At 47.5% G+C, this 14,366-nt stretch overlaps 1 protein-coding gene across 1 annotated transcript in view; it reads left to right on the forward strand.

Moving 5' to 3' along the window:
* The window catches only part of LOC119445343 (lysine-specific histone demethylase 1B), an 85,310-nt gene extending 73,519 nt beyond the window's left edge, over positions 1-11,791 (forward strand). The window contains exons 15-16 of the mRNA XM_049663023.1: positions 1,143-1,295; positions 11,446-11,791. Coding sequence (XP_049518980.1) covers positions 1,143-1,295; positions 11,446-11,568 — 276 coding nt within the window. The 3' untranslated portion in view covers positions 11,569-11,791. The remainder of the gene's footprint in view (positions 1-1,142; positions 1,296-11,445) is intronic.
* Positions 11,792-14,366: the final 2,575 nt, after the last annotated feature.

Consider the following 14,366-nt stretch of genomic DNA (forward strand, 5'->3'; position numbering starts at 1 on the left):
ACAATCGCTCTGACACCCTGCCTCCAATGTCTTCTATCTTTCTTCATTTTGTTACCGAAAACTCTACAGGGTATCATTCTACCTATTTTTCTGGCGTTTAATGCACAAAGTATAAAATTTTCACTCAGGTGATAAAATTCGGACCAGAAAGGAGTTGGAAGCCTTTTGCTGAACGAAGGATTTAGAAGGTCCCAAACACTTTACTTTAAAGGCACTTGACTGTACATGTCTCACCATACATTGTAGAGTAATCGTGGGCACTTGTGTACAATCGAAAATGCACACTATTCGTGTCGCATGTGCGCTCTGATTATACAGGTCTCATTCAATACAGAATTGGCAACAAATTTGCAGTAATACAGTAGGGTGCGTCTTGCGCTGAATGGCAATTGCATAACTGAGAAACCGGTAAAAGATGCATTAGGATTGAAAACTAAGCAAGTTGGTGGATATTCATCTTTCTGCAGCGCTCGTGAAATGACAGAAAAAGAAGTACACAGGACACATGATGTCCTGTGCACATTCTTGTCTGTTTTTATCCATTTCGCAAGCGCTGCACAAATGACAAAATGAAAGTTGACACCAGCAAAGCATAGAAGAATGACATGTGGCAGTACCAGGTCCGGATTTTGCTCTCTTTACATGCTTTGGTTATCAACCTCCAGGGTTTGGTCTGCTGACATGCCACCAGTAAGCAACAGTGTAAAGTTTTACTATGATGCTTTGAAGCCTGCTGCCTTAAAAAAGTGCAAAAGTGGAAAATTCAAAAGAAAGGGGTGTCTGACTCAACATTTTTTGTATTTTTTCTCGCAGCCTGTGGGGACTTCTGAAAGTGGTAATTTGAACCTGATAATATTGAAACCTGATATTTACATTGAATTAGATGACACTTACCTAGGTATTTCATGTGTAACGCATATTTCTTGCTCACAAATGCTTGCAGAAAGAGAAGTCTCTCCAGCCTTCCTAGCATTGCCTGCTAGTTTGAAGCGACGTGTAGTGTAATAACTATGAAACTCAGTGCCAAAACTCATGCAAAAAAGGGAAAGAACAGTTGCATTCTGTTTTAGGCTAAACCTGGCTTCATCATGATATAAGGCAGAGTAACTCTCTGGCTAAATGTGTTGTAATGACGCGTGCAGGAAGTGCCCGACCCGCAGGGCTACACTTTGACCCACTGGCGGGACAGCCCCTATTCCTACATGGTGTACAGTTATGTGCGCTGTGGGGGCTCGGGCAAGGCATACACGACGCTGGCCGAGCCACTGGCTGATCGGCTCTTCTTCGCTGGCGAGGTGGGTATCTCCAGTCACTTGTGTTCAACTAGTTCAATTGCTGCAGACATACGAGAAGCAATCACTTCCAGCATCTGCAGCGCACAAAAAACATGACCTTCGAGATCGGCTTTTCATGCTCTGAGGGGTGGCTGTAGTTTGGGCACCATCTACATACATGCTTTTCTACACACACTAGTCGGTTCTGCGGGAGCCCACATGGTGGAGCAAAGTACATGAAAGAGATACCGAACATCCATTCAACATATCTCCTCGATACATCATCAAACCATAGTTGCATATTCTTTAAACCGCTTCGTACGTGTGAGACCTAATCATATTACATAGGGTCGTAAAAGCATACCGCACTACAACTGTGACATTTTCATATAGCAGCATAGACCGCTTATAGCGTAAGTCACCAGAGTTGCGAATATCTGCACTATAAGTGGTACCGCACTATAACCAATACCAAACGTTGAAAGGTTAATGTCTGAGGCCTCGCGGTCTTCGCATGAACCAGACAAAGTAAAACAAAAGAAAAAAGCAACATATAGGAAAGTAAGTCGCTGACTAAATTTTCAGACCTGCTCAATTAGTTGAAATTCTCCCAGCACCACCTTCAACTCCATAGAACTACAGTCGAACCCCGCTACAACGAATGCCGCTTCAACGAAATTTCTGGTACATCAAATAATTCTCGGTTCCCCGTTAGCTGCCGATAGGAGTCAATGCATAAGTATTCTCGCCACAACGAACGCTTTTTCTTATGCCGTTCTGCTTCAATGAAATCTGAAGAAGCAATTCCAGGCTCGAAATTTAGTTTGCCATGCAGGAAACACAATTTCGACGCATTTTGCACATAAAAATTCGTTTACAAAGTTATCATCGCGTGTGGGCACCACCAGAAACTACCAGTGATGACCGAGCATGGGGGCCTCCATAGCTCGATAGTGACGGCGATGAGAGAGCGGCCACTTCGGGTGATGGGAAGTAAGCACCGCCGGGGGGGGAGGGGGGGGGGGCTAGGGGTAGCATGTGTTCAGGGGGCCTTGCTCTCCGCCAATTCTGCTGGCGCTTCTATAGGGCAGTGGCACAAGTGTGGATAATTTACGACCTCCGTCAGCATTAAAATACGCATACACAATCATATGTTCTTTTTCATTATTTAGATGCCTAATTCTGAGCATGTAGAAGGTTTCATGCCACTTACTGTCAAAATACCGTCATTTCCGACACGAGAGAGACGCGTCGTCTGCTTGAGCAAACAGCGCGCTGCGCTTTCTGCTGGTCGCCGCATCGGAGTCAGTCGGCGCGCGCACCAGGTGCACTTATAAATTGTTGCTCTCTCTGGCCAGTTAAAGAGCCGTTTCGTGGTATCAAATCGCCAAAGCTCCCTGATTGGGTGGTCGGCTGTTTAGGTGCAGGGCGATGTGCAGGACCGTCTCAATGATACCCTTCGACTGCAGAGATGCACTCTGATCCGCTGTCTTAATTGGTCTGAATCTTCTGCGTATGTGGGTATACAAGAAGTGCTTATGTGGGTGCTGCAAGAAGTGCGTAATTGTGCTTTAATATGGGCAAACAGTGCTTCGTACCCGGCTGCAATAGCGGCTACGCATCCTGCAAGGAGCCGATATCGCTCTTCAGCGCTCCCAAAGAATAAACTCTCCTGGATGCGTGGCGAAAGGTCATTCACCGTAGCGACCGTCGTCTCCGATCCACTGACCATGTCTGCGAAAAACATTTCGACAGTCGTTACGTCAGCAAGACGTGGTGGTGCGCTGGCCAGCACATTTCATCGTGCAATTCTTTCATCAGATGCAGTTTCAACCATCTTTCCGAACTGCCCCAGCTACCTGTCAAAGTCCGTGAAGAGGAGAAAAAGAACCGCGAGCATGGAACCAAAGCATACCCCTGTGAAAAAGATGCTGTCGATGCCGTCGATACGGTAACGATAATGCAATACCAAACATCTGCGGAGCAACTGACGGCGGGATAGTCGATACGGCCCAAGCTTGCAACGTACTTGCAACCGTGGATGTCTGCTGAAGAGAACAATGACATGGGATGCTGGTTGTTTTTCTGCATTGCTTCTAACTTTTCTGTTTATCATTTTTTGTTTTAACCATTCAAGTATATAATTACGAGTTTCCTTAAACGAGCTAAATGACCTGCTTTTAATGCTGGGCATTAGTTCTCTAACAATAAAAATAAGGTAAGCGAATACAGTTTTCTCTGCCTATTGCACTCCTAACACAGTTCAGAAATCGATTATAGCATCCCTCAAATTGTGCCATGACACTTTGCAGACTGAGCAACGCATGACTTGTACATGTTGGCAGCTGTGGAGGCTTATCTAGTGCTCTAGGACTCCTCTGAATGCAAGTTACACAGTGCTCACTTAGGCACTTTTAGTAAGTATGTAATTACATTGCCCGTGTTTCTCCTAAATATCAAAATTTGAGTCTAATGCAGCCACACACTGAGATGACAGCTGCTAGAGCCCTCAGTTAATAAATCACTCATGAGGTCTCCGGTCGAATTATAGCTCAGAATGTCGGCAGAAACATAAACGGACATTCCTCCAACCAAAAAAGGCGTTTTAAGCTGTCGAACGGCATATATGCATCGAAATAAAGCACCTCGGCCGAGCGCGCCCATAGGAGCGCCAGCAAACGAGTGAAAAAGTAGGCCCCCAGAACAGGTCTGCCCCTTGAGGCTGCGGCGTGCATAAAGTCACACTATGTGGCCGCACCTCCGTCGGATCACCTCTCTTCTTAAACTGTGGACTGGCCTACCTTTGTGATTGGCTTGAAACTTTTCAGCCGCAGACAATCCAAAGCCGAAGCTCAGTCATCTCGTCAGTCCGTGCTGCATCTCGGCGGCGGCGGTGCATAGTTAGTGCTAGTGCAATTGCGCAGTTCGTGTTGTGAACATGTAGCAGCGCTAAATTTGCTTAGAGAAGCCTTTCTGTTTTAGCGTGCTTTTCGACATGGCGCCACCATGCAAAAAGCAAAAGTTTTTATCCTTGGATGATAAAGTTCGGATCCTGGCCGATGTCGCAAGTGAACAGAAAGGCGACATTGTGGAAAAGCTTGGGATTCCTCCCAGTTCGCTGTCCACCATTCTGAAGTCCAAAGAGGCAATAGCGCAAACACTTGCATTGGGCACATCAGCCAAGCGGAAGAAGCTAACGCTGTCGGCGCACGAAGTGCTCGACAAGGCTAAGTACATGTGGTTTGTGGAGACGAGGGTGAAGAAAATACCCATCAGTGGAAACGTTGTGCAGCAGATGGCCCTGAATTACGCTTGCCTTCTGGGAATTGACGATTTCAAGGCGAGCACAGGCTGGCTCGGCAGATTGAAGGCCCATCATGACATTGCCGACAAGATGCTTTCTGGCGAGTTGGCATCGGCAAACACAGGCAGCACATCTGCCTGGATGTCAACAAACGTTTCGGCATTGTTGAAAGACTATGCCATGTGTGACATTTACAGCACTGATGAGACAGGCCTGTTTTATGAGATGCTGCCATCAAAAACCCTCGAAATGAAAAGTCAGCGTTGCCACGGTAGGAAACACTGTAAGAAGCGCGTGGCCATGCTGCTGTGCCCCAACATGGACAAATCCGACAAGCGCCCACTGCTAGTTATCGGGAAAAGTGCAAGACCCCGTTGCTTTAAAGGTAATAGGAGTCTTCCCATAAAATACGTCACCAACAGCTGCTCGTGGATGATGCGGGCCATTTTCTCCAAATGGGTCGCATCGTTTGACTGTGACATGAGGAGGCAAGGCCGGCGGGTGTGCTTGTTGCTGGAAAATTGCTCCACCCATGATATTCTGGATGGATAGCCCACGAATGTGGAGCTGAAGTACTTTCAGCCGAACTGCACTTCTATAATGCAGCCATTTGACCAAAGTGTCATTAGAAGAATGAAGTGCGCCTACCACCAGTGAGTGATGCAGCGTCTCTATTGAACGTGGAGACCGGGCACGACACAAAGTTGGACCTCTATATGGCGCTGCAGATGATGGCTGCTGCGTGGGCTGCAACTAGACGGCCAGTCATCGCGAACTGCTTCACGCATGCGGGCTTCAAGCTCGGAGACCTAGACACCGACTCCGCGGAGGATCCTGCTGACTGCAATGGAGCAGTGCATCCGCCGACAGACCTAATTGCGTCCTGGGCAGCCCTTCAAGGTGCCGGAAATGTGCCATTCGGTGTTGAGCTGGATGATTTCATCGACGCTGACATTGACGTGATCACCTATGAGGAATTGAGCGATGAGGATATTATAAAAAGTGTCAGTGACGACCGGCAGTCAGATGACGACGAAGTGCCAGACCTGCATCCTCCACCGGCCACATCACGCGTACTGGATGCATTCGATGTGGTCATAAATTGTGTGGCTGTGCATGATGACGACGTCGCGATGCAACTACTCGTCGAATGTGAAAATTGTGTCGTGATGCTCCTGGGAAGAAAAGGGAAGCAGTCGACAGTGCTTGACTTCTGGAAATAAAAGTTTGTGATTTACCACTTCAGGTTAGCCATATTTTTGTGAATTTCACAACGAAATTTTCGCTTCTACGAATTTTTTCTCGTTCACCGTCAATTTCTTTGTCGCGGGACCTGACTGTAATGTAGAATGGTGACCAAAATTTAGAACGCCGTACCGTGTCTAGTTCTATTTCTCAGAATTAATCGTCTGCATGCAATGTCAAAAACATGGCGGCCGCGAACCAAGTTGCTGCCATTCGAGTGTTGCCCGTGCCAGCCAAGCCCTCCCTTTCGTTGTTGAGTTGATTTCTCCACTTTCAAAGTGCTGTACAGTCACTGTGATGTGGGTTTCATTGATTCAGCTCCAAACAACTTTGGTTGCCGCCCGACGAGGCACACTGGTTAGGCCTAGCTGGTGGGGATGTTAGGTGGCATGCCGTCTCAGGATGCTCACCCTTGATACTGTCATATGTAAGAGGCCGCCTGCGGCACGAAAAAGAAGAGCACGTGAAGCACAGTGTTTGGAACAGCATGAGCTCTCGAGGAGCATGAGCTGAGGCGTAATCGAGAGATGAACGGCGCTGCCCGTGGATTATCGACGTGGCTCCGGGCCAGGAAGGTCGCATCGCCAGCTCCGCTCTGGCGACAGGAGACTTGGGGGTCTGGCTGAGTCCGTGACGTTGGCCGTCCAAGGTATGGCCGTCGACCTCGGCAAGTTCGAGCAAGGCTCGTGGACTGGCTGCAGCCTCTCATGCCAGACCGGCACGTTCGATTCTCCTCGGGACGCCACATCGGCACTCAATGAATAAGTTGCGACGCATCCCGATGCTAGGCCTATCCAGGTGGGCCTAAGCAATGCCGAGCGCCGTCACTGAAGAATTACTGACGAGCTCATCACCGACGAAGTACCGACGAGCTCACCACCGAGAAAAGAGACGACGCGACAACGGCACAATGACTACATCATCCACGAGAGTGACAACTGCTTGGGAAAGGAGCCGACAAGTCCGAATAGACGTGCAACGAGGGGTGCAGCAAGGTGACTCTCTGTAGCATTTCAGATGTGCGTTTCAGTGATAGGACAGGGTTGCCTGACTTTGAAGGATTAGCCGCCACAGACAAGTGTAGGCGCAGATTAGAATTTGTTTAGTGCATGAAGCTTCAAGTTGTTCTTGTATTTGTTTGCTATGTTTTAGTGTGCTTGATTTTCTTTTTGAGGTTTTTTGGTTTTGAGTATGCGTGCTATTAAAAATCTGTTTGCTGTGTTGCCACCCAGTCTCCCTCTCCATCTCTATTAACACCCGCACGCCCCCGAGATCGATGACAAAAACATCACAATTGGCGAGCCTGTGCCAGGATTCGTTTCCGGATTCTATCTCAGCCCAGTCACCGATACGCGGGAGTAGCAAAGATGGAGTGGGAGCGTTTGGTGGCAATAGCGAAAGATTTGAACATGTCTAAGGACGAGACAATGACATTCTTCGAGTACACTCGACAAGAGAAAGAGATGGAGCACGAACGAGAGCGTCAGATGCACGAACGAGCACGCGAGGAACATGAACGAGTGCGCGAACAGCACATAAATGAAAAAGAAATTTTAGAGCTAAAGATAAGGCTAGCGGAGATGGGCGCGTGTTCTCGCGATGGAACGAGTTCACCTGGATCAGCGTCATCTGAATCAGCTTCTTCGAGACCAAAGCGGATTTGCCCTAGAAAATTAATGGCTCCTTTTGACGCGCAAAGAGACGACTTGGATGCATATTTGCATCGGTTCGAGAGAATAGCGGTCGGGCAAGGCTGGGAGAAGAGCGAGTGGGCTAACGCCTTAAGCCTATGTTTAGTGGGTGAAGCTTTGAGCGTATATGGGCGTATGTCAGCTGAAGAATCACTAGACTACGACAAGGTGAAGAAGACTTTATTAAAGAGATTTAGGTTGACGGCAGAAGGGTTCCGGGAGAAGTTTAGGTCGTGTAAGCCTGAAGACTGAGACAGGCAAACAGTTCGTGTGCCGACTAATTACTTTGAGATGTGGATAGATTTGTCAGAGACGGACAAAACATGTGAAGCAGTTCGTGACAAAGTCGTAGGTGAACAATTTCTGGCCAGGTGTAGTAACAGTTTGGCAATATCCTCAAAGAAAGAAAGTTACAAACGGTAAAGCAGATGGCCGAACAAGCAGAACAGTTTGCAGAGGCACAAGGATTGAAGAATTTGGGCAAGAGCGATAAAGATACGCACGCAGCAGTGGTAGAAAGGGGGAGGAATCAAGGACAAATGAACAGACCAAGGGGACCGCAGAGGTGTTTCCTATGTAATCGGTTGGGCCATGTAGCGATGAACTGTCGAGTGAGAGGTAATCGTCACGAAGCACCGGTAGTTTGCTAGTTGTGCCAAAAGAAAGGTCACAGAGCAGACGAATGCAGGACTAGTTCAATAGATAAGACTGCATGCATTATGAGCTCAAGAGAGGATGGACAGAGAGAGCAGGACATGCCTATAGTGGAAGGCGAGGTAGAAGGGCACAAGGTTAGAGTGTTGAGGGACACAGGAGCAAATACCATTTTAGTGAGGAAAAGTTTAGTGCCACGTGAAAGCATGACCGGATACTTTAAACCAGTAATCTTGGTAGACAAGTCCGTCAAGTATCTGCAAGAGGCACAGATCCAAATATTGACACCCTTCTATGCAGGACTAGTCACAGCTAGATGTGTAGACGATCCTCTCTATGATTTGATTGTGGGAAATGTACCGGGAGTGAGGAAGGCAGATGACCCCGACCCAAGTTAGAAGAGGACCGAGAAAAGGACGTGGTAGAGAAGGAACGCTCAGAAGCGCAAAAGGAGGAGATGCAAGACACAGACGTAGCAGCTGCAGTACAAACACGAGCCAGTAGAAAGGGTATCAAACCTTTGCCAGCATTGCAGGTTACGGCCGTGAAGGGGTTAAATATATCTGTAGCAGAATTTAGAGAATTGCAGGACAAGGATGAGTTGATAAGAAAGTGTGAACAGAAGATAGGGGAACGGGTGCAAAGGAAAAAGAGTTGGACAGTAGCGGAGTTTAAAAAGAATAATAATTTATTGTACCGGAAATGTATATTCAGTTCAGGTAGAGAAGTATTACAGTTGATGGTCCCGAAGGAACTGAGGGATAAAGTACTGAAGTTAGGGCATGATAGTGTAACGGCAGGTCACCAGGGAATCAAAGACAACGTTACAAAAAATAACAGAAGAGTTCTCTTGGATTGGAGTGCAGAGCGACGTGAATGATATGTAAAATCATGTGACATATGCCAAAAGAGGATGGCTAAGGGGGAAAACGAGGAGAAGAGTGGTGTTTGTTGGGTGATTGCCGAAGACAAAGACGCGGGGTTGACGATAGAGCCAACCAAGTGTGAGCTTGGCCACAAGACTAGTGAATTTGTAGGGCACAAATTAGGAATGGGACGAGTCGAGCCCAAGGAAGATACACGAGATAAGATACAAGCAGTGGGCAGGCCCCAGGCAGACAAACAAGGTCGAGGAAGGATTTTCAGACCTACCCGAGCGAATAGTAGTTGGGCGGAGCGAGATGCAGTGCTTAACAGAGGAGCCCGCGTATATTAAGCTAAGCCAACGTATAACAGATATAAGGAAAGGGAGCCTTACTTTTCGCATAGAAGATGTTAAGAGACGACAGAATGTGGGCGCAGATTACATGAGTAGGGCGATGGACTGACCAAGCAGTGAGAACATAACGCGGACAAAACAAATGTACATATGTGAAGTGGTGCGAACAATGAACTCGTGAGTGCTGGGAACAGTGCAAATGGTGAAACGTGCAGGACGGTGCAGTGAAGTGTGGTGATAAATGGTAAGTGACGATGAAGCACAGAGGAGCACCCAAGTCACAAGAGTCAAGTTCACCACCAAAAAAGAAGACGGACAGAAGGCAGTTTTTGAGAAAAAACTCCTAAAAGGGGACACATGTCATATGTAGGAGGCCGCCTGCGGTGCGAAAAAGAAGAAGAGCACGTGAGCACAGTGTTCAGAACGGCACGAGCTCTCGAGGCGCGTGAGCCGAGGTGTAATCGAGGGATGAACAGCGGTGCCTGTGGATTATCGACGTGGCTCCGGGCCAGGAAGCTCGCATCGCCAGCTCCGTTCTGGAGACGGGAGACTTGGGGGTCTGGCTGAGTCCGTGATGTTGGCCATCGACCTCGGCAAGTTCGAGCGAGGCTCCTGGACTGGCTGCAGCCTCTCACGGCAGGACCGGGCACCCCAGAGGGGATCCCTCTTTCGCGGCAGACCGGCACGTTCGATTCTCCTCGGGAGGCCACGTCGGCACTCATGAAGAAGTTGCGACTCATCCCGACGCTAGGCCTATCCAGGTGGGTCTAAGCAACGCCGAGCGCCGTCACTGAAGAATTACTCACGAGCTCATCACTGACGAAGTACCGACGAGCTCACCACCGAGAAAAGAGATGACGCGACGACGGCAAGACGACTACATCATCAACGAGAGCGACAACTGCTTGGGAAAGGAGCCGACAAGTCCGAACAGACATGCAACGAGGGGTGCAGCAAGGTGACTCTCTGTAGCATTTCAGACGTGCGTTTCAGAGTTATAGAACAGGGTTGCCTGACTTTGAAGGATTAGCCACCACAGACAAGTGTAGGCACAGATTAGAATTTGTTTAGTGCATGAAGCTTCAAGTTGTTCTTGTATTTGTTCACTATGTTTTCGTGTGCTTGATTTTCAGTTTGAGGTTTTTTGGTTTTGAGTATGCGTGCTATTAAAAATCTGTTTGCTGTGTCGCCACCCGGTCTCCCTCTCCATCTCTATTAACACCCGCACGCCCCCGAGATCGGTGACAAAAACATCACAGATACGTTTGTATTCGTACAAGATGACATAGAGATTGAGCATGCAATCATGCGGGCAGGCTTAACTGACAGCAGCGCTTGTGAAGCGGAGTTAGTTTTTTGGGCGATCAGCCACGACAACTACTGTGGACGCCTACGTTTTTACAAGTCTTTATGTGTGTGTACTGGTAGCAACAGTAGAAGCTCGTATGTTGACACCAAGCGTTTTAAAAGCTGTGGACTAAATTTGCAGAGGACCACTTAAGGGACTTTTCGCCTTTTGATGGTGCAAAATGGCCAGAATATTGATTTTTTCATAATCACATTTTCAACTTCTATAACTCTTCCTTTACCAGATTAGAAATATCTGCCCTGTAAACAGCGTAGAAGTGCTTTAAAAATTGGATCAGCCAAGACTGAGAAAAATTTCACGGAAATAACAGGAAAAAACTGTTTTTCAAGCCTCAATATCTCTGCATTGGCACAACTGAACGCTGCCATCTTAGTCTCATAAGACGCATGACCGGTCAGTGCATGCATGCCGACCAGTCAGGTTCGAATTATCTGGCGTAGGCCAATTTTAGGATCTAAATAACAAATGTTTGGGACCGTAAAAATGCATGGGCGTCCACTGAGATTGAATTAACGGAAGTCTACCGTAGTAAATTATAGGAGGAACCAATGTGTCACTCAGAAACCGAGCAAAATTTATTTTCCTTCCTGAGGTTTACCGTTAGACTTAGCATAGAGTTGTGTTGAAAGAGTGCTACCCAATGACGCATTGCTGCAAAACGAATATTTATTCTCTGACCCCTCCACCAGGGTACGAGCCGGATGTTTCCACAGACCGTGAGTGGTGCGTACATGAGTGGACTGCGGGAAGCCTGGAATATTCTTCGCCGCCTGCCACTGGGCCTCGAGCCCGACCTCATGCTGGACGTCTGAGCCCGCCACCGAGCCGGCTCTTTGTTGAAGCATGCAAAAAAATGTGTGGTGCTCTCGAATCAAGCTGAGGGCTACACAGATACCTGCAAGAAGTCGTTAGATGGTATATGTCGGGAACAAAAAAAATTTTAAGCTTGAATATTGCCCGATATACTTGCCAACTTGTGCTAGGGAATGCTACGGACGCTGCTGAGCAGCACTGCTCGCGGGAGCAAATTAAAATATCGCCAAAGAGTGGGTCGTGTAGTGTGTTGTGTGCGGGAGTACAGGCTGCAAGATTGTGTCTCCCTTGCATTTATCTGTACAAGCCTGCCGTTCAGTGCCACAACAGTTGAAAATGCGAAGGGTTACACCCGCCCTGGAGGTTCTACATATTTCCAGGCAGGTAGTGCAAGAGAGGAGATAGGTGCACCACTGCTGTCATTGACAGAGTAGAAGTCATGCTTGTTCCAGTGCTTAAAGTCGGGGGGGGGGGGAGGGGGGAGGGGGGGCTCGGTCCCATTTCTATTTTTTAAGGAGGGGCTGGGCCCCCTCTTGGCAGGACCTAACTGCAGCACTGCGGCACCCATTCGACAAGCGTTGGAAGCTATTTTATTACCAGTAGTGCCTTTCACGGGGCAATTCCAGTTCACCAGCATTTTGAGTAATCATTCAATAGCAATTAGGCGGTTGATATATATATTTATATGTATATACATATATATATCATCATCAGCCTATATGAATGTCCACTGGAGCACGAAGGCCTCTCTCTGTGATCTCCAATTACCCCTGTCTTGCACTAGCTGATTCCAACTTGCGCCTGCAAATTTTCTAAATTGATCACCCCACCTAGTTTTCTGCCGTCCTCGACTGCACTTCCCTTCTCTTGGTATCCATTCTGTAACTCTAATGGTCCACCGGTCATCCATCCTACACATTGCATGGCCTGCCCAGTTTCATTTTTTCCTGTGCATGTCAACTAGAATATCGGCTATCCCCGTTTGCTCTCTGATCCACAGCACTCTCTTCCTGTCTCCTAATGTAAGGCCTAACATTTTTTGTTCCATCGCTCTTTGTGCAGTCCTTAACTTGTTCTCGAGATTCTGTGTTAACCTCAGTTTCTGCCCCATATGTTAGCACTGGTAGAATGCAATGATTGTAAACTTTTCAACGACAGTGGTAAGCTCCCAGTCAGGATTTGGCAATGCCTGCTGTATGCACTCCAAGCCAATTTTATTCTTCTGTAAATTTTGTTCTCATGATCAGGGTCCCCTGTGAGTAGCCTAATTGCATAACCTAGATAAACGTTAAACAATTCCTTTACAGACTCTAGAGGCTGACTGGCGATCCTGAATTCTTGTTTCCCTGCCAGGCTATTGAACATTATATTTGTCTTCTGTATATTAATCTTTAACCCCACTCTTACACTTTCTTGGTTAAGGTCCTCAGTCATTTGCTGTAATTCGTCCCCATTGTGGCTGAATAGGACAATGTCATCTGCAAACCGAAGGTTGCAGATGACATTGATCCTCACTCCTAAGCCTTACCAGTCTAAGAGCTTGAATACTTCTTCTAAACATGAAGTGGAGGAATGTGTCTCCTTGTCTGACACCTTTCTTGATAGGTAACTTTCTCCTTTTCTCATGGAGAACCAAAGTTGCTGTGGAATCCTTGTATTTATTTGCGAAGATATTCACGTATGCCTCCTGTACTCCTTGATTACGCAATGCCTCTATGACTGCTGGTATCTCTACTGAATCAAATGCTTTTTCATAATTAATGAAAGCCATATAGCCATATGAAAGCCATATATGTATATATATATGTATATATATATATTGTGGGAACACGCCTTGGTCCCACGGTCTACGGTCACAGCTCCAGTCTCAGCCAGCCACGCCCAAGGGCGCTCAGCCGCAGCTCGCGCCTTCTTCGCACCGCTGCTCGCGTGTCCATCCTCTTTGTCCATGGTTGGCTCCTATCCACTATTCACGTCAGCGTTCTCACAATATATATATATATATATGTGAGCCTGTGTGTGTATGTACACGATACAGGTCACGACCATATGAGGGCCCCCCCTTTACTGAAGGGAGACTTTAAGCCCGGGCTTGTTTGCTTTCGCATGCCAATGTATTTAACGTTATCGCATGCAACTTATTTATCCGTGTCGCACAGTCAGTAGAGGGGGCTCTCACATGTAAATGGGGTCCATTATGAATGGGGCACTGGGGCTTGTAGCCTGTGCTGGGTGCCACCGCTGAAAGTCCCTAATTGCACTTTATTTTTTCTTGCAAGCGCAATATAGAGAGCAGGGCGCGCGTGAAGTTCAGGTACCACTGGGTCATCAGCAGGAGCAGCAGCTTTGCACAGGTGCAGGGAGTGGCGTGACGTGATGGTGTATCACTGCATTTTACAAACGAAAACGAAGAAAGAGGCAACGGTTTCATCAAAGACTATAAAAACAAGAAACTCGCGTGGATGGCCGCCTCACAAGTATTAAAGAGATGCTCTGGGATCGGCCCACATACACTTTTCTTTTATTTCTGACCGACAAACATGAAAACAAGATGGAAATCTTCAGTTATTGCATTTATTATTAGAGGCGAGTGCTTCAAGCCTACTTGATATCCGCCGCGGGTCAGCCTGATATTGCACAAACTTTGGGATTGGCCCACATTTTTGCCCACGAACACGGCAAATGCAATGGGAGGTAGAGCTTCGCTGTAAAAATTCCGTGGATATTCCTGGAATAAGCGAACATCCTAGCTTTTTATGAGATTTGCTGAGGACATCCACAGCACCATGCCCGCGAT

Source organism: Dermacentor silvarum, chromosome 1 (genome assembly GCF_013339745.2).
Source record: "Dermacentor silvarum isolate Dsil-2018 chromosome 1, BIME_Dsil_1.4, whole genome shotgun sequence".
NCBI lineage: Eukaryota > Metazoa > Arthropoda > Arachnida > Ixodida > Ixodidae > Dermacentor > Dermacentor silvarum.